The following is a 23,393-nucleotide window of genomic DNA, read 5'->3' on the forward strand; positions in this document are numbered from 1 at the left end:
TGTGGGCAAAACCCTCAGACCCTGGATTTAAAAGGTCTACTTTAATGTTGTCTTCAAATAAATTCCAACCAACTCTGCTTCAGCACGATATTTCTTTTGAAAAGTTTGACTGGTTATTCTTGTTAATGTTATCGATTCTTGCTTAGCCGAGCACCTTTCCCCACAATCTCGCCGACAAAACATTAAAACAGACAAATGGCACCTGTAGCTGCTTCATGTCAACGGGAGGGGAAAACATCTCCTCTTCAATGCCTTGGGCTATTGGGCACAGACCGTAGCCCGTCATCTCCAATTATTCACCAAGTGCAGGAATACCAAATAAATACAAATAATAATAATAAAAAATAATGATAAATAAGGGTTAATAATACATCTTATATGCACTCTAGATTATTATGTAGATCCATATATTTTGTATATCTTCTATAGTCTCAATCTCTTATCTGTTGTGTTCATATTTTACAATAACTAATACATCTGCACTTTGTCAATAACATTCAATCAGGTTTGGGCACTTCCGTGGACAGTGGTACTGATCACGTGATGACGTAGGGGAAGGGGCACGCACAAGGTTTTTTCACCTTTTTTTGTAAACAACATGGCGATTCACGGCTGGCCCTGTTAGCCGACTGCTGCAACACTGTGCTTGTCAAACCATTACTTTTCACGTGTTAGGACGTCATACGCTTGCCCCGGTGGGAGTGACACTCAGGACACATTATTAAGTGAACAAAGAAACGACTTGGAGCTGGATCGACGAGCTGTCAAGCAGACTGTTTGACAGTCAAGCGGTAATATTTATGATAAGTCGTTAGCATTTAAGCTAACTCAACAAACCTCTGAGATTTAACCACGAACGATTGTTTTGGAAAAAAATACACCGGTGGATTGCTCTGCAGAAAAAAATGAGTTTTGTGAAATTAAATTAGTGGAAGTACAAAAACTTAAATTGACATTAGCCAGGTTGATGCAGGTGTGTTTTCTGTGGAGCTGTAAGCGAACTGAAGTGTTCCCATTTCCTCTGTGTTCATGACAGACATCATCATATAAATGCAAAACTTTCTTTTTCTTTTTAATTCCTCTCCCTGCCAGGCTCCCCTCAGTCTATGGGCTCTCAGTCCAGTTCTGGGATGTCTGGAGGAAGGGGTTCTTCCAGTGGCAACCCAGCTGAGCAGCCTGAAGCAGCAGAACCGAACCAGAGCAGCAGCAGCAGCAGCAGCAGAGTCCGCAGGCCTGCTGAGAGGCAGCAAGGAGACAGACAGCCAGCATCTGAGGAGGACGTTGACTTAGCTGAAGTGCTGGCTTACCTACTAAGAAGGTGAACTGGAAGATCAAAAACAATGCACTAATATAAACCCTTTTCTAGATGTTGTTATGTGCTGTGTTGTTATTTTACACAATGCGAGACATCGAAGATAAACACTCCTCTATTTTGTGTCAGGCCCTTTAGGTAGAGTTAACTTACAAACAATGAATCTTTTGGAAAAAAACACAATGTGAACCTGAAACGCCCTGAGATATGAGAAAACAATATTCCACATTGCAGGACAAATCCATTCAGTATTTCATTCTTCTACTCATTAAAACATGTTGAGTAGCTTGATGAGGGTGACCTGTGGGCTGGGCGATATGACCTAAAAAAATCAATCAATCAATTGCTTTTTTTAATCAATACAATTCAACAAAAGCAAACTGAAATACACTTTGAGGATTAATAGTAAGCAGATATTTTCTTTAGGGGTTGAAGTGCAAGCTGTGAACTTGTCTTGAGTAAATACATTTTTGAAAATCATGATTTTCCACACATACGATTTATCATCGGCCAGCCCTATGGTGAGTATTAAAACTAAAAGCATGGCGTAAAATTCAAGTCCTCAATTTAAATCTCTTTAGATGTGCAAATCTACATAAATGTATAATGTCTAACTGTTTTTTTTTATCATCTTTTTATTTGGGATGGGTATACAATGATCAACAAACTGTACACAGAATGTCAGTATATAACTTCCCTCCACCAACATGAACCCATACATACATACATGCATGTCTGCATACACAGGCCTCCATGCATACACAGAAAAACAAAGCAAAAACAAGAAAAACAATCCTAACAGTAATATTAATAATACTCTTCATAATGATAGTAAAAATAATAAGACGAGACAAAAAAAAGGGGGGGGGAATTAAATTAAAAATTAATAACAATTAGATGTCATAACATCATAGCATCATTGCATTATCATTGTTGACAACCTTTAGAAAATTCCTCCAAGCAACAGATCAATGGAAGCCAAAAGTCCTGAAAAATATGGCCACGGTTACATTTTTCCAAAGTTAGTTTCTCTAACGGTAAAAATTGTCACTCTTGATCCAAAAACAACTTAAAGGTTGGCGGTTATTCATTTTTCCAAAAAAGTAATATACATTTCTTGGCAAAATATGTTATAATTATTAATATTCTGCATTTTTTTCTGTCTAACTGAAAATCTGGGGACTCATTTAATAAATACAGACAAGGGTTTAAATCAAATTCCATTTCCAAAACAGATTTAGTAAAGGAATGAATAGAATTCCAGAAGTCCTTCAGCACAGCACATTGCCTAACTGTTAATCTTAGTTTAGATTATTCAAATTGGAGACCATATACAGAGAAAGAAGTCCAACTTCTAACACTCCATTGATGCTAAAGCTAAGTAGAGTTTGGGAGTTTACCATAACGAGTTTGTTTTTAATAGAGTTATTGTTCCTTGGTTAAAATAAACTTTTAGACAAAAAATAGCTTTCAGAACAAACAACTTCCCCAAAGCGTAGACTAAAGTCACCTAAAGTCACCTACCTACAGTATATGTGGAGGAGACCGAACTATCACAACAGTACCAGAATCTGTAAGAGTCAATATGAGTAAGCAGACAATGACATCTCACCGCTTACTTAAGTTAGCATTCAATACCCTAAATCAAGCCAAGGTTCCCCCGTCTGTTAGAGTGGAAAACAATACAAGACTGTGCTGCAGTCAGGGCAGTCCTCTGTCCAGGAGTTAATGTATTATTTGGGCTGTATTTCACCGCTTGGATTGATGTGTTGTCTACCTGATGTGTTTTGTCTGCAGGGGCCAGGTCAGGCTGGTCCATGGCAGTGGAGCCACAGGGCTGCAGCTGGTCCAGTCATATTCTGACTCTGATGAGGACAGTGACGGAGCCTGGGAGGGTCGGCTGGGCGACCGCTACAATCCACCAGGTAAACTCTGAACTCATGGTTTGAAAATGAAATACTACATTGTATCTTGCTTGATAGCATAGAGCCCTTTAACACAATTCATCTGCTGAAACCTTCAGTTCTGACAGTCAAACATGCTGCTCTGTTAATTAACTGTGTTTTGGACAGTGTGTACTTTGGCTGTGTGTACTCTGTGTCATTGGAAATTACACAATATCCCCTAGCAGAAGGGGAGGGGTTGCATTTAAATAATATGTACATTTTTTATTGCAGATGTATAATAGTGCAATTTGTTGTATTCAGCAGGATCCAAAATAAAGATGTTTTGTGTGCTGCAACGAAATGTAGCTATTTTGTTAATTTAGAACTTTTATTACATTTAGAGTGGAATAAGTAGGATTTTCCTAAAAAAAACAAATACATACTCATCAAACGGATCCCTCTCTGTAATCACTTTGGAACCATTAGAAGTATGTAACAATCACAAAACATTATTTTAGTTCTCTGACGAGCTATGTTCCCACCTATGGCGCTCCCTCCATATTCCATCTCGAGCTCACTCGTCCAGTTCTGCTCTGTACCCATTAAGCCAAGAGGGGCCCCTTCAAGTCGTGTGTTTATGAACCACAACCGACAAATCCCCTCAATGGGCCTTACAGTAAACATGTAAAACAAACCTTGGGTAGTGAGTAGTGAATTCTTAAATTCCTGCACCCCTACTGAGTATCATTTGATATCTGAAAACAGTTATCAAATCAGGTATCCTGATAACAGGAACTTTAACCTACGGTATGTGTACAACTTCTGATTGTTTGATGGCAGAATGTAATCAATTCAAAATCTTTGTCTTGATGCGTTACTTATCTAGTGGACACCCAACCTGACACCAATGAGGTGGACCGAAGTGAGATCCGAACCCAGATCCTGCTTGCGACAGCCTCCTCTTCCCTGAAAGGCAGACAGAGTTTCACCCACATGCTTACAGAGGTCAGACTGTGTGGATTTAAAGCAAAATCTGTAAAAGTGCTCATGCAATTTGATGAAAAAATGTGAGTTAAAGTTCTACTTTAGCTTACATGAAACATTGACAACCCAGTTTTGACCAAATATTTAAAAGTATTGTATTCCCTTATATGCTCCAGTGTAGATTAGGGGGTTATTTCTGATTATATCTTTGCTTTTAGAGGGAACAAGGCAGATGTAGAGGCACCAGTTTTTCCCATGGAGAGTGTAGTCGTATCCGCACACAGTAAGTATTACTTCCTTTTTGTGCATTTTAGAATATTTATCAAGAAATAACTATGAGGTTTCACAGAGACAGAATTCACATTGATATGTTTAATAAGTGGAACATTTTTTTGTGCTTAATGTATTTTTTTATTTTTTTTGTAAAAATTAATGAACTAGACGTGATGTTTACAGGAGGGCTCCTGCTGTTGTCTCTCCAATAATATCAACTCTTTATTCGTTGCAGTTTTCTGCCAAACTATGTATCCCACAAGGATACATACCAACAGAAAGCCTTCTGTGGAGTGTACAGCGAGGAAGGCAACATGTTTCTCTCTGCCTGCCAAGGTAAACAAACCGAGATCAGTCATGAGAACCCAGAGGAAATAAATTGAGTCTGAGAGGGATTTTTAAAAACTATTTGTTTAAAACATGATCACTCACACCCAAATCTGAATTCAGTGAAAATGATACCAGCTACAATTGTCAGATATCTAATTTGTTTAAAAAGTGTTTAGATAATATTTAAGTAATGCAAAGTCTATATATTATATATATATATATATAACCACGTAAAAAAAAAAATATATATATATATATATATATATATATATATATATATATTAATTGTTGTTTCTTTTGGACAGTTTTAATTAGAGCCCGACCGATTAATCAGCCAGCCGATGATATCGGCGATATTAGCTTATCCAATTTCTATCAGTATCGGCTAATTTTATCACAGACATGCGCCGATATTACTCGATTTATTCACCAGTCACATAGCATTTCATTTGAGTTTCATTGTATTGCACTAGCATTTACCCCTGTGGCTGTCACCCAATAACCCTATCGGCCCCAAAAGTCATATCAGTCGGGCCCTCATTTTTAAGTTAATATGTCTTTTCTCAGTAAACATCACATGTTAGGGTTTCTATACGCCTTTCTCACTTCTCCTATGATATGATCACAAGCATAATTGTTTATTTTTCTGTTGCTCGCTGCAGATCAGAACATCCGCCTGTACGACACCACCAAGGGGCGGTTTCACCTGCGGCGCACAGTGAAGGCCCGTGATGTGGGCTGGAGTGTGCTGGATGTCTGCTTCACTCCAGATACACAGCATGTGCTCTATTCCAGCTGGTCTGACTACAGTAAGGATAAGGGACTAGACAGTATATACAGTATAGCACTTTGTTTATCTTTCTGTTAATGATGCTCATCAGTATAATGTTTTGTTGACAGGGATAGCTTGAAAAGTTTATTTTGCGATAGATAAGCACAGTTTTTTCCTTTTGGTAGTCGTGGAATTGAGCTATGAAGCTTCAGTGAAGTATACAAGTACCAAAAGGTTGAATTTGTACAGTTATACAGTGCTTGAATCAGTTGTGTAAAGTCCTTTGAAATTCTCACAATGGAAAAATAAAAGTTCAAATGACATATTATTCATACAACATGCTCATTACTTGACTATGTTCTCCTAATAATTCCACAATGTAATGCAGCACATTGTATAGATGCATAGACTGTCTCCTTACGCAGATAAAGAGTCATTAGTGTCCAAAATCTTCTTATTAAGGTGTACACTTAATCCCAGTTTTATTATAAAGGGAATTTCTAATGGATTATATTTAGGTTGTAGCCCAGCAGATTAGCTAATTTACAAAGATACAGAAAGCCTTTGAAATCATATACATTTTAAAAAAAGTATCCCATTGGTTCAGCAGTTTGCACAATATGTAATCCTACATGTTGCAGTGATATTCAAACATTCTCTGTCTCTGTGTGTCCTCTCCGCAGTTCATTTGTGCAGTATAGATGGAGACAGTGAAAACCACACCGCCCTGGACCTCAAGTTAGTGTTTCCCTCATAGTAACTTATAACATTACGGAGCAGGTAATCTATCATTCCCTACCAGCCGCCCCTCCTCTCCCTTCATTACCACCTGGATGAATGATGCTGTCACAACTTGTCACCTCAACATCCATCCTCTTGCTGCTGTGTGTGTGCATGTGTGTGTGTGTGTGTGGTGTGTTAATGGGATAGATCATAACTTCAACAAAGCATTACCATTGAACTCACAGCACTCCTTCCAAAAGCCATTGTTTGAGACATCGAGCTTCTCATGTTGGGATGATACATAGTTGACAGTGTGGTTGTTATTTTAAATCGGTGCTGTGCTGTAGTGTCAACCAGCTTGTGTATGTGTTTTCTTTTTGTTGCCGTGTAGCCCAGATGAGAGGAGGTTCTGTGTGTTCTCACTGGCTGCGTCCACAGATGGCAATGAGATCCTGGGAGGGTGAGTACAATTTGCTATTATGCTTGAAGGCAGCCACTGACAGAGTTGAAACCAAGCCTCAAGTCTCTTTCAGAAATGTACATTCGAGCTGCAAGTCTTTCCTTTTGCGGTTTGTTAAAGGTTGAAGTTGTATAGACAAATAAATATTGAAAAGAAGACATCCACACTTGATATAATGCAGTCTTAGTTAAGCCCGTCGAGTGTTATTTCAACCTTTGCTCTCTCCTTTCAGAGCAAACGATGGCTGCCTTTACGTCTTCGATCTGGAGCAGAATAAACGGACCTTGAAGGTGTGTGTGTGTGTGTGTGTGTGGACTGGATGTTTCTGAGTTTTGTCTGCTTCCTTTCCTGTCTTTACTCTTTACTTTGGAGTCATGTATGTATAGTGCTGGCTCACCCTGTGATCAAGGTGAGCCAGACATGAAAGTGCGCCAGCTAACTTAAAAGTTCCCTGTTTGTAATGTAGCAGCACAAAGTCCCACATCCCCTTTCTCCACCCATCCCCCCCCACGTAGAAGTCAGTAGCAGGTCTCAGCACTCTGATTCATCACTGTCTTATGCGCTTTCTCATTCTGCCCCTCCCATTAGCACTGCATCATGTGTCTCTGGCTAATCACTGACCTTGTTACTTTGGCTCATTTATCGTCCAGGAGGGTTGTGATGGCGGTCCTATATTTAATAAATCATTCAATAAGACCAAAACTAGCAATCATTGCTCACATGTGATGCCTGACGCATGAGCCTGATATTTCCTATATATAATAGACATAATAATTACAGATGTTGTCATTGCAGTTTATTTACAGACCATCCCACATTCCTAGTTCATCTGCTTTATGGACTCACTAAAGTATTACTTTTGTGGAATAAAATAGTCCGAAACAAGAGATATATAAAGACCTTCAAATGTCTGTGCACTACCTGTTTTTATTTCTGTCTTTATGTTAGCGGAAACGGTTCACAATGATTTAAGTTAACGTGTGCATTCTCTGTTCTGCTGTTCTTCAGATCTGCTCTTGAGAAATGTTTTGAGAATCTACGGCTCTTAGTTGCTCTTTCATCTAGCTTTAAAATGTGTTTCCCATAGATTGAAATCTTCCAACATCTTCAGCATGTTGTCTTTCAGTCACGACACTGACATCCATCCAGTCACGCACAAGCACACAGACAAAGAAACTTCCACACAACCGTGAATACTACACACGGTCTCTCACAAAAGAAAATCGCACAAACGTACACACGCTCACTTGCTTGCACGCCCTCCACACAGGCACACTTATTGTCTTTCTTTTGTTTCCCTTCTCGTCAGATTGATGCCCACGAGGACGATGTGAATGCGGTGGCGTTCGCCGACAGCTCGTCCCAGCTGCTCTTCTCTGGCAGCGACGATGCGGTGTGCAAGGTGTGGGACAGACGGACGCTGCGGGAGGACAGACCACAGCCTGTCGGACAGCTGGCCGGCCATCGAGACGGCATCACCTTCATCCACAGCAAGGTGGGGGGTGAGGAGAGGAATGCTGCTGGTGTTTTATCAATCTGTCACTTGAAAGTTCCTCAAATCCTCCTGGGCAGTTGGATTTGACTGATTGGTTTTGGAATGATAAATTAAAAGCCAATATTAGCCCAGTGTGATCGGTCATTACTCCATTAGATGGGTTTAATATTTAGGTGTACTTTGCGTCCTTTATAAAAGTGTATGCCTCCTCACCTGTGATGTGCCTATGCCAGGGTGACGCCCGTTATCTGATCAGCAACTCGAAGGACCAGTCCATCAAGCTCTGGGATGTCAGAAAGTTCTCGCCCAAAGAGGGGTTAGCAGCCTCCCGCCTGGCTGTCACACAACAGAACTGGGATTACCGCTGGCAGCAGGTTCCCCAGAGAGGTGAGAAAGAAGTGAGGGAACTCACTCAAGAGCTATTGGCACTGAATAACACAGGTGGGAGGAAAGGAGGAAGACAAAGTGACATCATCACAGAAGGGAGAGGGTGCCAAGGATAAAAATGTTAACCTTGGGGGGTAAGGGGATATGGTAGCACTAAATGATCAACAGTAAATGGACAACAGCGCTTCTCTAGTCTTCTGACTACTCAAAGTTTACCGACGATGTATCCGAGTATAATTTACATTTTTATCACAGCAGCACATACGACAGCTTTCAGTAGGAATTACCCGCTTTCTCATGTGGCTGTCTTTGAAGCAGCACCCGGCGTTTCCATGGCAACGATAAACATGTCGTGTCTGTCATGGCGGCTCTGTCATTGCGGTGGCCACGACAAGACACTTCCCATTACAACTATGACATTACGGATTTCTCTGGCTTTGATAACTGTTGGAAATATTTGAGGTAATATTAAATATTTAAATATGTAAGTACTCAACGAAAAAAAAAATATATAAGAAAGGCTTCGTCAATTTTTTATAATTTAGATATTTTAGGGTAAAGATTTTACATACTGTACATTTAAATCTGTATTTTTGGGTACATTTGTTGAAACTGCTTTTCTGGGGTATTTCACTGATGATTGTAGAGGGGATTTCTGAGAATACTGCTTGTTTTAACTTTCCAGCTCTGAAGAGACACAAGCTGACCGGCGACACCTCTGTGATGACCTACCGCGGCCATGGCGTTCTGCACACCCTCATCCGCTGCCGTTTCTCCCCTGAGTTCAGCACGGGACAGAGGTTCATCTACTCGGGCTGCTCCACGGGCAAAATCATCAGTGAGTCTTACCCTGTCTCTCTGTGCTATGTGTAGTCATATTATTGTGGAAGATAAATGATGTGCATGATTAAATCGACATGTTGATCAAAACATCCGTTCGGGTTTTTAAATAAATGAAACTCTTTGTGTGTGTGTCCAGTCTATGACGTGCTGACGGGCGCTGTGGTCTCCAGACTGTCAGGCCATGATGCATGTGTGAGGGACGTCAGCTGGCATCCCTACGAGGACAACATCGTCAGCAGCTCTGTGAGTGCTGTTAATGCAAACTGTTAAACCAGAGGCAGTGTGAAAAACGTGTCACCATGAATGTAACATACAATTTAAACATGATGTTTCAAAGACTAAAATGCTTTAATGAGGAGACACCAGGCAGCGTTTTTTTGAAAGTGAAAGAAATTAGAGAAGTTGATGAGATTTCTGATTTAAAAAAAAAACACATAATGGATTATTTACAAAATACACGTATATTATATTGACTTTTAAACAGTTCTCTCTCTCTCTTTGCTGTGAACACAATCATACTTTTTACTCATAGCTGGACAAATATAAGTTATCTTAAGTTGTTGCCCTCCACTGGAGTAAAAAAAACATCTTACACATTGTTGATGAAACTGCAAATAAGCTGGCAGAAAGAACTGCAGGACTCTTGACGTCGTCATCTTTACAGGTTCAGTAAAGCCACACGATGATGATGTTACATGGCCAATGAAAAATAGCGTTTATTTCAATAAAGTTCAAAAACACCTGTATGAAGACAACGACTCCAAGACATCTCAGCTTAGCATTTGATAACATTTGTTGCAGAAGATTATCAAAAGTATTTCAGCTGGCCAAAGTTCAGTGTACATTTGTTCTCCATTGTAATGGGTAGACGTAAAAGGCAACTCATATGACAACAGAATTTTTCAGCTTAAACAATAACCAGAACTTCCACCAGATGTGTTTTCAATGTGTGTCAGCTCTGCTCCGGTACGGCTCCATGCTCCATCGTCCCTCAACACCCACAGGCTTTGTTCTCAGAGCGCAGTACGGTACGGCTGGACAGCTGAGTCCCGAGACCAAGAAGTTCCTGCAATAATTACACACGACGAGATAATACGATGTATGCGTTATAAAACCATATAAAACCCTTATAAACACATCAACAAACACATACGGGCATCCTTCCCAACCGTCAAAGCGTAGTGTTTTATTCTGAAAATAAACCGGACGTCTTCATGTTGCTTTGGCGTCTGACTTCCTGTCCCACTTGGTCCGCTTTGTGGTAAATTGATGCGCCGTGCTCCAGTTAAAAAAAAAAAAAAAAAAAACAATCAGCTCTGCTGCTGTGACGGAGTGGAGACAGACAACACGCATCAGGTGGAATTAAGCAGTAGTTAAAAGTTCTACGTAAGCCCTGTGACTTAATCGTGCAGCAAAGTCAAGAACCAACCTGTTTAAAACTGGGGGTTACAATGTGAACCGTTTTTTTTTTTATCTTAAATAAGTAAAAGATTCCAGTAAATGTTGTAAATCCTGGAGAATTGTAAGTAAAGAGAAACTTCTTCTTCAGCTTCTGTGGAGATCTTGTAATAAACGTATTCACCTGTGTTTCTCCACAGTGGGACGGCGCGGTGCGCATGTGGGAGCACAGACAGACCCATCCTCTCGAGGAGGAGAGAGAGGGAGAGAGACTGACAACGGGAGAGAAAGTCCTTTGAGACGGCGAGAAAGGAAGAAAAAAACAAAGATAAAAAAATAAAAAAAAGCCAGAGGAGGCGGCATATCCACGGAGGGCTCGAGGCTGGCCCGTACAGAGGAAAACAATAAGCTGAACTGGGAGAGACTTTCATTACTTTTTAAATTCAATGCTGGATATTCATTATTACATTAATTGAGTGGTTGTTAGTTGTTCGTTGAGAAGGCATTATAGCCTTACACTGTCATGGACAGACGGGCACAGTGGGACGGCCTACTTCTTTTTTCAGTGTTTTTTTTAATGGCCTGAATCCACGTCACAACAAAAATGTGCTTTAGCTCTTAACGCCAAGCACTGCACTTACTTAAAGAGCATCTGAAATTAAAAGGTAAGCTAGTCATTTGGAAAATCAAAAAGTTGGATATTGCAGGATGAAACTTGGGATGATTCTGTATAAATGTAAAGTATTTTAATGGTATGTGTGTTCAGGGAGTGTATTTAGATAGTTGTTAGGTTTGCCGGCTTGGACTCACTTTTGACTGTGCTGTCAGGATTACATGAGCGGAGTCTTCTTTGAAGGCCTGTCATGTTCAGACGCCACCTTTAAACACCCCGTATATTCAAAGAATCTAGCACATCATTTTGCCACACTGAAGGCACAGCTCCCAAAGTCTGCTGTCCTGGAGTAAACAATTGGTCGGCCACTTGGTAAGCTGTAGAAAAGGACACTTAACTAGAGGTCAGCATGCAAGTTGACCAGGATGCTGAAATGTTTTAAGTGTTTAATCACAAACGATTGTACAGTAGTTTCTCTCTAGACCACCTTAAGTCTTAAGGCAACCCTTCCCCCCCCGACTCTGTAAACACAAAGCCCTGAGCCAACTTAAAACCCAGGCTAATTTTTTGTGAGCCAATATAAACCTGTGATCTGTTTCAAAGATTTGAATGTTTATGATACAATGTTTAAGACGTGTTAAAGGGACTGGGGATGTGTGCGTGAATCAAAAGTTACACACTGATCTGTATTATGCAATCTTCAGGGGTTTATATCAAAGCTCATGTTTCACTCTCAGACCGTTGTTTTACGGTAACAATAAAACCTCTCTTTAAATGTATCACCGATGAATGCAAGCTTGTCTACTTTGGCTTTTTTACTGTTGCTCACATTATGAAGGGCTTGAAGAGCAAAGTCTACAGAGGAACGTTTCTTTGTACGCTTTCTTAAGTGGTGTCACAGCAAACATTTGAGAGAAAGCTAAAAATAGTTCAAACTTTTCCTCTTTCACTTAAGTTCTTTGTCCCATTGGCTAAAGGAAACTGTTACATGTGTGTGTTGACAGTGGCATATAACAGACAGCTGGTTATTAGATGCTAACAGGGACCATAGAAAAGTCATGTGAGGGTCATTTAACTGAGAGAAATGCGGTTAGTGGTCTAACATGAGTCTGTCATGTCTGGTTTCTTCTACACTGGCGAGTGTTGTAGTACTCCAGTTCGGTCTTGGTCAGAAGATTATTGCTACTTTTCCACGACATGGTCTTAACGCAGTCTTGATCCCTGAATGTCTTGGTCTTGGAGCACTAAGGTCTTGGGGATGTCTCGGTCTCGGTTAGTGTGGTCTTGACTACAACACTAACACTTTGATTTGCGATCATTTGGTAGGAAGGGGAGGTCACATTCCAATGAAATCACACAGCAAAGTAAACACAACTGCTTCTCCAATTAATTGGTTTTAATGGGGGGTTGGAGGGGGGGGGCAGGATTTTTCTACAGTTGAAAAGGCAGATAGGGAGTAGTAACAGCTTATAAAATAAAAGCACACAGGATGTCCTAAACAAACTAAAAGCACCTCTTCACACAGAGACTGCAGTAGTGTCCCTGGTTGCATGGCTTTGGGGTCTGTATAAGACTGCATGTCCTGGCCTCTGAAAACCGCTCAAGCGTGTTTTATTGAGCATAAGTCCCACAGAAAGACTAAATGTACTTGATTTGGCACCGGGAGTTAAAGAGGTGTAATCAGCCCTGGCTTGAAGAGAGGGCCTGGAAATAAAGACTCAAGGGTGTTGAGAGAAACGCAGCTGTTCGTGGCGCCAAATGCAGGCTGGCAACAGTTTAAAACTTAAATTAGTATTGGCTCCAACAGCTGATTCTAAGAAAGGAGGGACTGAAGAGAACCAAACAAGGAGCCAAATTAACCATTTCATGTGAGAATGATCTTCAGTGCGAGATGAGACACGTTTTTTTTTTGGATGTTCGGCGCAAATGTAATTGAACGATGATGCATCACACCAGTATGTCTGATTAGAGGTACTTGTTTGAGGCCACTGTGCACAGTTTGGGGTTCATTTTCAAAGTCACAGATTAAGCAGTCCATAATCAGCCACCGTCTAGCAGCATGAATCTCCAAATGCTTTGGAACATGGAGAAGAGAATAATGGGGTCAGTAAGAGGAGCAGCCATTATCATGTCCACACTCTGAGTGTGTGTTGAGGGGGGAGGGCTTTAGGGGCGAAAGGGAACAGAGGGATTGTATTTTTATAACCATGTGCTCTCTTGCACGCCTGACAGTGATAAAGTAGGAAGGCTCTCAGAGAACAACTGTCCTGCCTTTCACAGGCGAGGAGAAGTGAGGCAGACTACAGCACACAGGCTCTCGTTGGGACAAAAACAGACAAGGAGAGCAAAACTTCTCCAACTTCTAAAAAGCTCCACCAGGAATACCAGCAGCGAAGACAAACATGGATGTAAAGATTGAAAAGTCGTCAAATGGCTTCACACCAGATATCAACTTGGAGAAGTTATGCAAGTCAGCTGCAGAGCTGATAGTGCCAGGAAACGTCATCCTCAGGCTGCTGACTGCTGCTCTGGTGTTTGTGACGGACGTGCTGGCCAGACTTTTTGGAAGCAACCTGGTCAAAAGACATTTCCACTTGATGCTGTCTGCCTTGGTTCTGTTTGGGCCTCTGTTGAGTTTCTGGGTGTCAAAGTATAGCATCTTCGCTAACAGCAATCACTACCTGTACAGGTGAGATCTCTGGAATATCTAAAGGGTGATGGTTGTGTTGGTGCTTTTACCTGAAATTTCACAGTGACAAGTAGCTGCATATGAAGGAAAGTATTGTACAAAGTGAAGCATGATTTGAACTACATTCAGCTAAAAAAATCTGCCCTGTCATAATCCCAAAGATCATTAAGTCAATTTGACATTTCTTCAGTTTAACTTTTAAATACAAGTTCTGGTTTACTTCTAAAGTATACGCGGTGAATATTTCACATGTTAACAGCAAGAATAACAAACTGACTGTACTTAAAAAGAAAAGACAGATTCTTTGTTTTCCAACATGGGGGAATATGTGTAGCAGCAGGAGCACACAGACGACAACATGTACAAGCACAACATCAACAGTGAAATCTAAATGAGGAAAATCTGAACACAACACGATGTGCAACAATATAAAACATTGCAGTAAAATCAGTCAAGAGCTCATACCTAAATTGACATTTTTACTAAGTTATGTAAAGTGCAATGTGGATGTGTGCAAATGTGAAATTAAAGTGCACATTTTTGCACTTAAATTGCACATTTGCACCTATAAGATCATTGTGATGTATATTATCTGTATACCTTCATCATTTCTACAGCCAGAGTCTGAAACTACAAACTTGTCTACTGGTCAACAGCTGATTTTAAAAGCAATAAAAATGAACCATTCAGTGGTTTTCTTAAACCGCCAATAAACACTAGCATGTTGGCAAATGATGACTAAAAAAGAGCAGATTTTTACTGACTCCTCTCTTCATGTGCCACTCTAATGGTTTAACTTTAACCATGACTCCTGCAGTGATTAATGACAAGTGTGGCGATTGTTAGTTCACAGGTTTTTAACTAAACAGAAAGTTTTCAGTTGGAATTTCAAATTAAAAGTATAATCACATTATTTTTGAAGGATACTCTGCTCAGTGACCGGGCAATTAAAAAATATATATTCAATTTTTGCATTAAAACAGCTTAATTAGTACTTTCCTTGTGATTTCTTAATACAGAAAAAGTTTAAACAATTGTTCTTTTTTTCACAACATGTCAATAGATAACTTTCTAACTGCACATATGAAGGGATATGAAATTATATCTAAATGAGTACCACTTCATCTAATTTTTAACCTCACATAATTTATGATGTGAATCTCTTAGTCAACCTTCCTTTTAAAAAAAAAAAAACGTCTGTGTGGATGTAATAATAATAAATAAATAAGACTGAGCCTTGAACTTTCAGGCTTCATTCGTTCTTCAGGATGCTAGAACTGGTTATTTTCATGGCAGAAGTCATTCTCATGGTTTCAATTTTTTTTTTTGTACAAACAGGAAGTTCCTGAAGTCCACTTGGGGTTGGACGTGCATCTTCTCAGGTTCCTTCACCCTTCTTCTCTCCACCTCAGCCCGTCATCCCCCCTCTCTCCTACTTCGCCACCTCTCTCGGGTAGGGGTTGTGGGGTTGCTCTGGTGGGGGTCTCAGCGTATCCTGACACTGCTGGAGGATGCAGCAGGAACCTGTTATGAGCCTATAACGCCTGATCAAGATACCCAAGGTACTGCCTCCTCAGCACAGCCCCTGTTGCTTCTGCATGAGGACCAGACCAAGGCCTCGTGCCTCAGAGCCAACATGGTGTGGAGAGGTTATGAAGTATCCCAGGACATCCTCATCCTCTGCTTGTGTTGCCTGCAGCTTGTGGAGGAAGTGTCCGTCTTTGGCCGTCACCTAGCTCAAACAAAGCCTCTGCAGAGATCCTCATGTGGGCCTTTAAGGTTCATCTTCCTCCTGTGTGTAGTCCTACTCACTCTTTGGATGTTCCTGCTGCTGTGTTTGCTTGCACACTTCCCCAAGTTCTCCTCCCAGCAGCTAGGGGGAGCTCTGGGCTACCTGGCATGGAGAGGACTCTATCAGGGATGGTACAGACTGAAACCGGGCTGGGGCTGCCCTGGTTTGCCAGAAGGACATTTTAGCGTCACAGACATTCAAAAACACTCTCAATAATTATGAAACCTTCAGTTGATGTTTTTTTTTTTGTATGTTTTGTTTTGTATGTGATCTTGAAAGCTAAGCTACAAGGTCAAGAAAGTCAAAATGACCTCTCATTAGTGTTGAGAAATTTTAAACACCCTTGTCTATACTTCACATCTCTTGAACAATATGCAGGAAGCTGTGATTATTGGTCAATACTCTTAAAACCCACGTTTCAAAAACCTTCAGACAAAAGTAATTTTGTAATAGGAATCGTGTTTTATTTTGTAATAGGAACCAAAATGAATGCACAATATGAAATTGAAGGTTTTTATTTCAAGTTGGTGTATTGTAACTTGATAAGCGTGCCATACTAAACTAGCTGTGTCTTGTTAGAAGAAAGCCTGGGTGTGCTGGCTTTCAGTCTCAGTAGATGAGAGCCTTGCCGTCTCCTCTGGGCTTCTTAATCTTGTTGTAGTTCTTGTTAATGATGTCAAACAGCACAGCCTGAAGAGAGAGTGACACGGGGGAGCGACATCAGGGGAAATGTAGCAAGAGGCGCATATAAGAAAGACAGACAGCACGGGAGAGAGACAGAAAGGTTAGAGGCTATTATAAATAAGAAGAGACGTGCAGTTCCAGAGCTGTTAGACTGACACACAGCTGCTTTCATCATCACCTGTACTGCCTTGTTCATTAACAGCATCAAACACAGGGGGGACAATAGCAAGAGGAAGGAGACAAACAGTGACTAATGGGTGGGAGATGCGGCTCCAATCAATTTAACACGAGCGCAGCAATTACTTTAATTACCCTCCTATTAAGAAGGAATGGATTCCATTTAGCCGCTGTCCCTGCTGCTGGGACATGGCAGGAATATTTAATAGGCGTGTGCATAGTTTTATTTAGAATACAGTGTGTCATAACAAGACATGGAATATTAAGTCTGACACGTTAACAATATCACATGGTCATTCTTAGAGAAGTGGTGACAGTTTTCCTACATTTTAAAATTCAATTAATTTCCTTTTTTTTTTTTTTTTTTTCAGTTTCCAAAACAAAAACACAAACATGCTTCACAACCTTTTTAAATAAAACAAACCCCTAAAAGTAAACAGTAGCCGAGATGGGGTCTTACATATGTGTTGCGGATGTCCAGGACCACAAGGCGGAGCTCCCAGTACTGATACTGGTCCAGCTCGTGAACCAGCTGTCTGTAGTCTCCCTGCCGCAGAGAGCACACAGAACACAGAGTTGATATGCAAGATCATACAAGACATGGCACGTCCGGTGTGTACCCAATTTGTCGGAGAGCAGAACATTGCCGTAATAGCTTTTTATTTTACACACAAAGCAAAGAGTACAGTCTGCAGATGGCACCACGATGAACAGCCTTGTTTTATGTTCATTTCTGAAATCACTTAGATCAATATAACACCAACACAAATATTACAGCGTGCCGCTCTGATCAAGACACCAAACACGAGATACTGACCACATGGGATTGTTTGGCAGCTTTGGCCACAGCGTCACCTCTCTCACTGTAGTATCTGACAATCAAAAGACAGACAAGTCATTGCTTTGTAACAATCTACCTAATTTAAAAGCACTCAGCAATTTACAATGTTGTTAAATGATGGTTAATAATCTCAAATGCAAATGATTGGCATGACTGAGTCCCTACTACTAGCTGCAAAGAAAGAGCTATTACAGTATCAGCCAACCCCTGTGCAGATGTGTGTGTGTGTGTGTGTGTTTGGATGGACATGAACAACTTCATCATCACACATAAAAAAAAAAGAGTTGCATCTTGTAATTCTCCCTTCACCTTTAAATCAATAAAACACATCTACCACATGATATGGGCTGCAGAGCTTTGGGTTCTTACTTAGAAATCTGAGTCTGGAATCCCTCGATCTTGGTGCGCGTGTTGGTCAGCAGCTCGAAGACTTTCTCCTGTTGGGACAAGAATAATGACATCAAGTCTAATTGGACACACTTAACACAAACGGATATGCCGTACAGAAGGTGAAAATGTGGAAACGAGTGGGAGAGCGATCACACTGATTCAGACATTCCTGAGCAGATACCGACCTGAACAGCCACTCCAAAGTTGTTACCATCTTCAATTTTAGGGATCTGGAGTTGTACCCACATTGACACCTGCAAGGAAAACCTGAATTCATTCATCCTGTGTATGATACAAAAGTTACTTCATAGGCTTAACTGTTAATCTGATTTTTCCTTGAACATTTTACCGTATTTTCCGCACTATAAGGCGCACTTAAAAGCCTTTAATTTAATTCAAAAAACGACAGTGCGCCTTATAATTCGGAGCGCCTTATATATGGATCAATTGGTTAATTGGTTGATCCATACTGGTTGTACATGGCGCTCAGCGACACTGACTCGGATAATGACGAGAGGGAGCCGGGCATGTTGGATGCCGTACTCGCCCAACTGTTCAATTCGGACACTGAAGAAGAAGAATTCGAGGGATTCGTGGACGGGGAATGAACTGAAAAAGTGAGCTTTACGTGTTATACGTAACTGAACAATGTTGAGTTATGCACTAACGTTTGAATTAGCGGTATCAGACTGTGTTTCTTTTACGTGTTTACAACTGAACAAGGCTGGGAGATATTGTGAATATGCACATTAACGTTTGAACAACGTTGAGTTATTGTGAATGCACTACGTATAAAACTACGTTTTGAGAGTTAAGAGAAACGTCAAAGAAATAATTTATTATTTGGGGAAATCGTCTTATGTACTTTTGTTTTTGTAGTTTTATACGTTACGTTTTATACGTATTTATATTTATATATTCACAATATCTCCCAGCCTTGTTCAGTTGTAAACACGTTCTATTCTATGCGCCTTATAATCCGGTGCGCCCTATATATGAAAACAGTTCTAAAATAGGCCATTCATTGAAGGTGCGCCTTATAATCCGGTGCGCCTTATAGTGCGGAAAATACGGTAAATATGTATTTTTTATGGCAATCCTTCATGTCTTCTCTCCTGAAACGTATAACACACCTTCATGTAAAGTAAGCCTTACTGTATTCACTTTACTCAAGTTGTGAACTAGATCACTAAGCATAGCAACATTTGGACTCATTTTCTCTCTACAAAATGAAACTGAGAGGATCATTTAAGAGGCCAACCGTGTTGAGCTTCTCCTTCAGAGTCTGGATCTGAGGCTTGACCTCATGCAGGAGACTCTCCACTCGCTCATTGCTGCAGATGGGACCACAAGGAGGCCCTGTTGGACAAGGAAGCCCAAAACATTCATTCTCTTTGTCATGATATCAAATACTCTGGGTCAGTAGGAATACGAGTTCCTATCTAATTTAGACAATGGAGGTAAAAGCTGTTTAGTGGCTCCACAGAAACTACTAATTCACCGTGATGAATGAGATAAGTGAACAAGCAAATAATGATCTCAGTTTAAGAAATGTTTGCATGCGTTACTTTCTTTCATTGAGATTTTAAATTAACACAAATCAACTTTCTGGCATATAAAACACTCCTAAATGTTTTCTACATAGACCACTTTCCTTCCATAGTAAAACAAGCTTATTATAAAGTATTTGATGACCACTCTATGAGATAATCATAAGTCTTTCACATTCAGTCTTTATGTTTCTTTTTCTGTCTCTGCAGCATCAGTCTCCTCATTTACCTGAATCTTCGTCCTCTTTATTGTCATCTTTGTCCTTGTCTTTCTTCCCTTCCTTTGCCTCCTTCTGCATCAAGGCAACAGAAGGCAGAAGAGTCAAAAGGTTTTCAAATCCTAATAATCTCTTAACCAAACACAAATGTTGGCTCTCTTTGTTTAAGAAATGTAACCTATGGCCTGTGTTTCTCAACCACAGCATTAAGATGTTAATCTTTGCTTTATTATCAAAAAACATTCGTTTGAAATGTTTCCAACATAAAACTTGAGTTCAATATGCGACATGTTAAAGTCAGCGGTTATTTTGTGTTGCATGTATTTTGAATACTAGTCTCATCAAATGTTCCCTGACTATGATTTAATGGCAACAACTTAAGATTTTTTTTTTTGTTTTTAAGCAAACCAATCAAGTAAAACGCCCACTCTCTGCCAATTTGTAAAACAGCCACGGAAATTTCACAGGGGCTGTTGCCATGGTGATATGGGACTCTGTGTTATGTCTTGACATCTTATGAAACGCTAAATATAAACTCTTGGCAGAGGATCCCAACTGAACGGCTTAATGCAAAAAAAAAAACAAAAACACGCTACTGTGAAATATATCTTAAAAATATATTATTTGTCCCTTTTCCTTTAACCTCTTTGACCTTTATATTTCTTCAAATGGTATTCACTTCTAGGTCATTACAGTAAGTTGAATTTCTAATCAAAGAAATGTCTTAACCCTCCCGTGCTTCAACATGTTGGAACATTAAAGCCTGAACCCTGAACACGGGACCCACCTCCTCTTTCTTCTTGCGCTTGGCCTCCTCTTTAGCTGGGTCTGGAATGGGAATATCAAGTGGAGCCTTCAAAGACGCGAGATCGTCGCAGCTGAAAGATGTCTGACAGAAACACAAGTTAGAAAAGTTACTTCGGACAGCTTTTCTGTGATAGACACACATTTACATGTCAAGGACACCCAGCTGATATAGTCCAGAAAATCTTGTTTAGAAAAATGTGACAAAGGAACAGAAAGAGGCCTCAGGTGACCCTGACAGACTCCTGCAGGACCCTGGTTTGTGTGAGAGTCACAGATTGATACCTTAAGCAGCATCTGCAGCTCCTCAATCTTCTGTGGGAAGAATTTTGAAACCAGATCTTCTGCCTGTTATCCAAAAAATGATTATTAGGCTACTTAGCACCGAGTTAGAAAATCCAGTTAGAAAATATGTCTCAGTGTTAATACATTACCTCCTTTGTGAGCTTCAGGCAGAAGTCGTCCACCTGCAGCGGAAAGACAACGTGATTAATTTATTGAGACAACGTCAAAGTATGACGGATACCCAGAAAAAAGGGAAATGACAAAACACTTTTAAAGCTAATACTAACTAAGTGCTGCCCTCTGTTTACTTACCATATCTGAACAAACACGTCTGAACACCTGATCGCTGTATTTACGTATCTTACACATCGACCAGCACATTTAAAGTGAGGTGCAGCACATTATCAAATCAAGCTAGCAGATTAACGAGTTCATGTTCACCTGTTTCTTCGACTCTAGTCCGATACCAGCAGAAGCCATGTCGTCCCTGCAGAGGAAAAGTTGTTGGTTAGTGTTTCTCTAAGCCTTAAAACTTCATGAAAACTTTGAGAAAGGATTATTAGCTCTTCATTTATGTAATTCAATGCCGTGGCACAACACGCAAAGTTACTCACAGTTACTCAGCACAAAAAGCGAAAACGAAAGTAAAGCGCATTTGCAGACAGTTCCGTACTTTCCAATTTTTTTTATTCGACATCCCTGCTGCATTGTGGTACTTGTAGTTTTGGAAAGCAAAAACAAAAAGACACGTCTTGCTAATATTGTACAAGATGCAGAGCTACTTTGAGGACTATATGCTATGTACTTATTACTCTTGAATCCTGTCTTCTTTTTTTTTGAAAGCATACATTGAAATAAACATGGAACAACATAGACATGCAGTCAAATAAACAGCTTAGTGCGTAGTGTTAGGTGAAATTGCTGTTATGTAGAAACACTTTTATTTATTCTTTCTTTATTTCGAACGATTAAAAATAGATAGAAATGAATAAACAAGTGGAAAAAAAAATCTGTATAAAATTAAATAAAAATTAAAAAGTCAATCTCAATATAATACACATTTGACTCGTTCGAAAAGGGATAGGAAGAAGCCTAGGCTTGTCAAGTCCTACCCCCATTCTTCACCATTAACAAATGCAAAATCCAATAAAATAAACTAAACGGACAATACAAAAAAAATACTCCAATCGAGCTATTAAGAAAAAACAGAACAAAACAAAAAAAAAAAGAACAAAAACTTCAGACTTTGTCCAACAACTTATTTTTTTTGGCCTATCTTGAAAACAGGCCCTCAAGATAAGAGAGAAAGAAATACGATGACTATTGCTTTGACATACACAATAAAGATTGTAATATCATTCATAATAAAATTGTTATAATAATGTTTTTCTTTGTAATTTTTACTTTCACTGACAAAAAAATTAATATACAAAAATAATGTGTTGATGTATGGGGTCTGTACCACACAGTCTCCAAAAGACAGCAGTCCCTGACATGAAAAAAAACATGTTTTAATTCAGAAAAATACCTGTTAAATCATACACCATTTTGGACTTTGACCACTAGATGGTGCTACTGTAGAGTAAATGAAACTGCCTTTTTGCACACAACAAAAATAACATGACGATTGACACAATGATGCGTTGAGATTTGTTTTGACTGGGGTAGCCCAGTTGGGACAGTAACTTATGCAGGGCTTGTAGGGAATAGTTTTGTGCAAATACAAAAAAAGAATAACATTTATTTAACCCTTCTGTCTCCGCTAACCTTCACATACAGAAGTCATATTCCTATGTAGATGTTTTTTACTCTTTACGTTTCATTCTTTAAGGACTTTAAAGCAGTGGTTCTCAACTGGTCTAGCCTCAGGACCCACCATCAACTCCTTAATGAGACATTTTGACCCAAATTTCTGATATTTTTCAACCAATGATGAAAAATGGTGCTGTTTGGACTTCAGACAGTACAACACATGTGACAGAACAAAGAGACGAAAAACAAAACAAACATGTTTTAAAAGTGCTTCATCTACTTTTTGAATTTTTTTCCCCCATGGCACACATTCGCGACCCACTTTTGGGTCCCGACCCCTCCGGCCCCTAAAGAAAGATGTCTCCAAAGTCACAAATGAAAATGTATCACATTAAAATACAAAGAAAGCCACTTGAGGCCCCGATTAGATGATTTTATCACATCAGCCCTTGCATCTGATAAAGGCAAATAGCCAATCAAGGTTCAGAATTTTTGGGTGGCACCAGTAGAGGTCAGTCAGATCTGCAGACGTGGCCCCCTGCTGGCCACGCCCCTGGGTTGAAATCGTCAGATTAAACCTGCGAATGTAAGCCTTTTTTTTAATCCAAAATAACATTCATATCTAAGGTATATCAATCATTTAGCCTCAATGACACCAATAGTCTTCTATAAATATACTCAAAATTATTCAGACTCTGCAGGATGGAGATTTTCTATTTTAACACATTTAAACTA

General features: G+C 39.9%; 3 protein-coding genes across 3 annotated transcripts; 2 read left to right on the plus strand and 1 right to left on the minus strand.

Moving 5' to 3' along the window:
• The first annotated feature begins 580 nt into the window (after positions 1-580).
• dcaf11 (ddb1 and cul4 associated factor 11) lies at positions 581-12,255 on the plus strand. Its single transcript, XM_020638603.3, has 15 exons — positions 581-791; positions 1,093-1,318; positions 3,110-3,237; positions 4,085-4,203; positions 4,401-4,465; positions 4,691-4,791; positions 5,448-5,594; positions 6,241-6,295; positions 6,672-6,740; positions 6,973-7,030; positions 8,050-8,235; positions 8,469-8,622; positions 9,308-9,460; positions 9,602-9,708; positions 11,064-12,255. The coding sequence occupies exons 2-15, from the start codon at positions 1,107-1,109 to the stop codon at positions 11,160-11,162; spliced, it is 1,653 nt and encodes a 550-aa protein (XP_020494259.1). The 5' UTR covers positions 581-791; positions 1,093-1,106; the 3' UTR covers positions 11,163-12,255.
• A 1,475-nt stretch (positions 12,256-13,730) lies between these two features.
• On the plus strand, positions 13,731-16,279 carry LOC109987478 (fat storage-inducing transmembrane protein 1-like). The gene is made up of 2 exons (XM_020638564.3): positions 13,731-14,165; positions 15,504-16,279. Exons 1-2 carry the CDS (start codon positions 13,879-13,881, stop codon positions 16,171-16,173), a joined length of 957 nt encoding a protein of 318 aa, XP_020494220.2. The 5' UTR covers positions 13,731-13,878; the 3' UTR covers positions 16,174-16,279.
• A 117-nt stretch (positions 16,280-16,396) lies between these two features.
• Positions 16,397-21,593, minus strand: psme1 (proteasome activator subunit 1). Its single transcript, XM_020638539.3, has 12 exons — positions 21,521-21,593; positions 21,348-21,393; positions 21,056-21,088; positions 20,907-20,969; positions 20,605-20,706; positions 19,829-19,892; positions 19,311-19,408; positions 18,235-18,303; positions 18,029-18,096; positions 17,636-17,690; positions 17,279-17,365; positions 16,397-16,647 (listed from the first exon to the last, which is right to left on the minus strand). Exons 2-12 carry the CDS (start codon positions 21,384-21,386, stop codon positions 16,567-16,569), a joined length of 759 nt encoding a protein of 252 aa, XP_020494195.1. The 5' UTR covers positions 21,387-21,393; positions 21,521-21,593; the 3' UTR covers positions 16,397-16,566.
• Positions 21,594-23,393: the final 1,800 nt, after the last annotated feature.

This window comes from Labrus bergylta, chromosome 20 (genome assembly GCF_963930695.1).
Source record: "Labrus bergylta chromosome 20, fLabBer1.1, whole genome shotgun sequence".
NCBI classification, from domain to species: domain Eukaryota; kingdom Metazoa; phylum Chordata; class Actinopteri; order Labriformes; family Labridae; genus Labrus; species Labrus bergylta.

What these genes read in the sequence shown, in the direction of transcription:
- dcaf11 (XM_020638603.3), top strand. Translation starts at nt 1,107, where the DNA reads ATGGGCTCTCAGTCCAGTTCTGGGATGTCTGGAGGAAGGGGTTCTTCC. An exon ending in TCACCCACATGCTTACAGAG is followed by an intron (nt 4,204 to 4,400) that starts GTCAGACTGTGT and finishes CTTTGCTTTTAG; the next exon opens with AGGGAACAAGGCAGATGTAG. An exon ending in TGTAGTCGTATCCGCACACA is followed by an intron (nt 4,466 to 4,690) that starts GTAAGTATTACT and finishes TATTCGTTGCAG; the next exon opens with TTTTCTGCCAAACTATGTAT.
- psme1 (XM_020638539.3), bottom strand. Translation starts at nt 21,386, where the DNA reads ATGGCTTCTGCTGGTATCGGACTAGAGTCGAAGAAACAG. An exon ending in TAAAGAGGACGAAGATTCAG is followed by an intron (nt 19,409 to 19,828) that starts GTAAATGAGGAG and finishes CTTGTCCAACAG; the next exon opens with GGCCTCCTTGTGGTCCCATC. An exon ending in TTCCAGACTCAGATTTCTAA is followed by an intron (nt 17,691 to 18,028) that starts GTAAGAACCCAA and finishes TTTGATTGTCAG; the next exon opens with ATACTACAGTGAGAGAGGTG.
- LOC109987478 (XM_020638564.3), top strand. Translation starts at nt 13,879, where the DNA reads ATGGATGTAAAGATTGAAAAGTCGTCAAATGGCTTCACACCAGATATC. An exon ending in AGCAATCACTACCTGTACAG is followed by an intron (nt 14,166 to 15,503) that starts GTGAGATCTCTG and finishes TTGTACAAACAG; the next exon opens with GAAGTTCCTGAAGTCCACTT.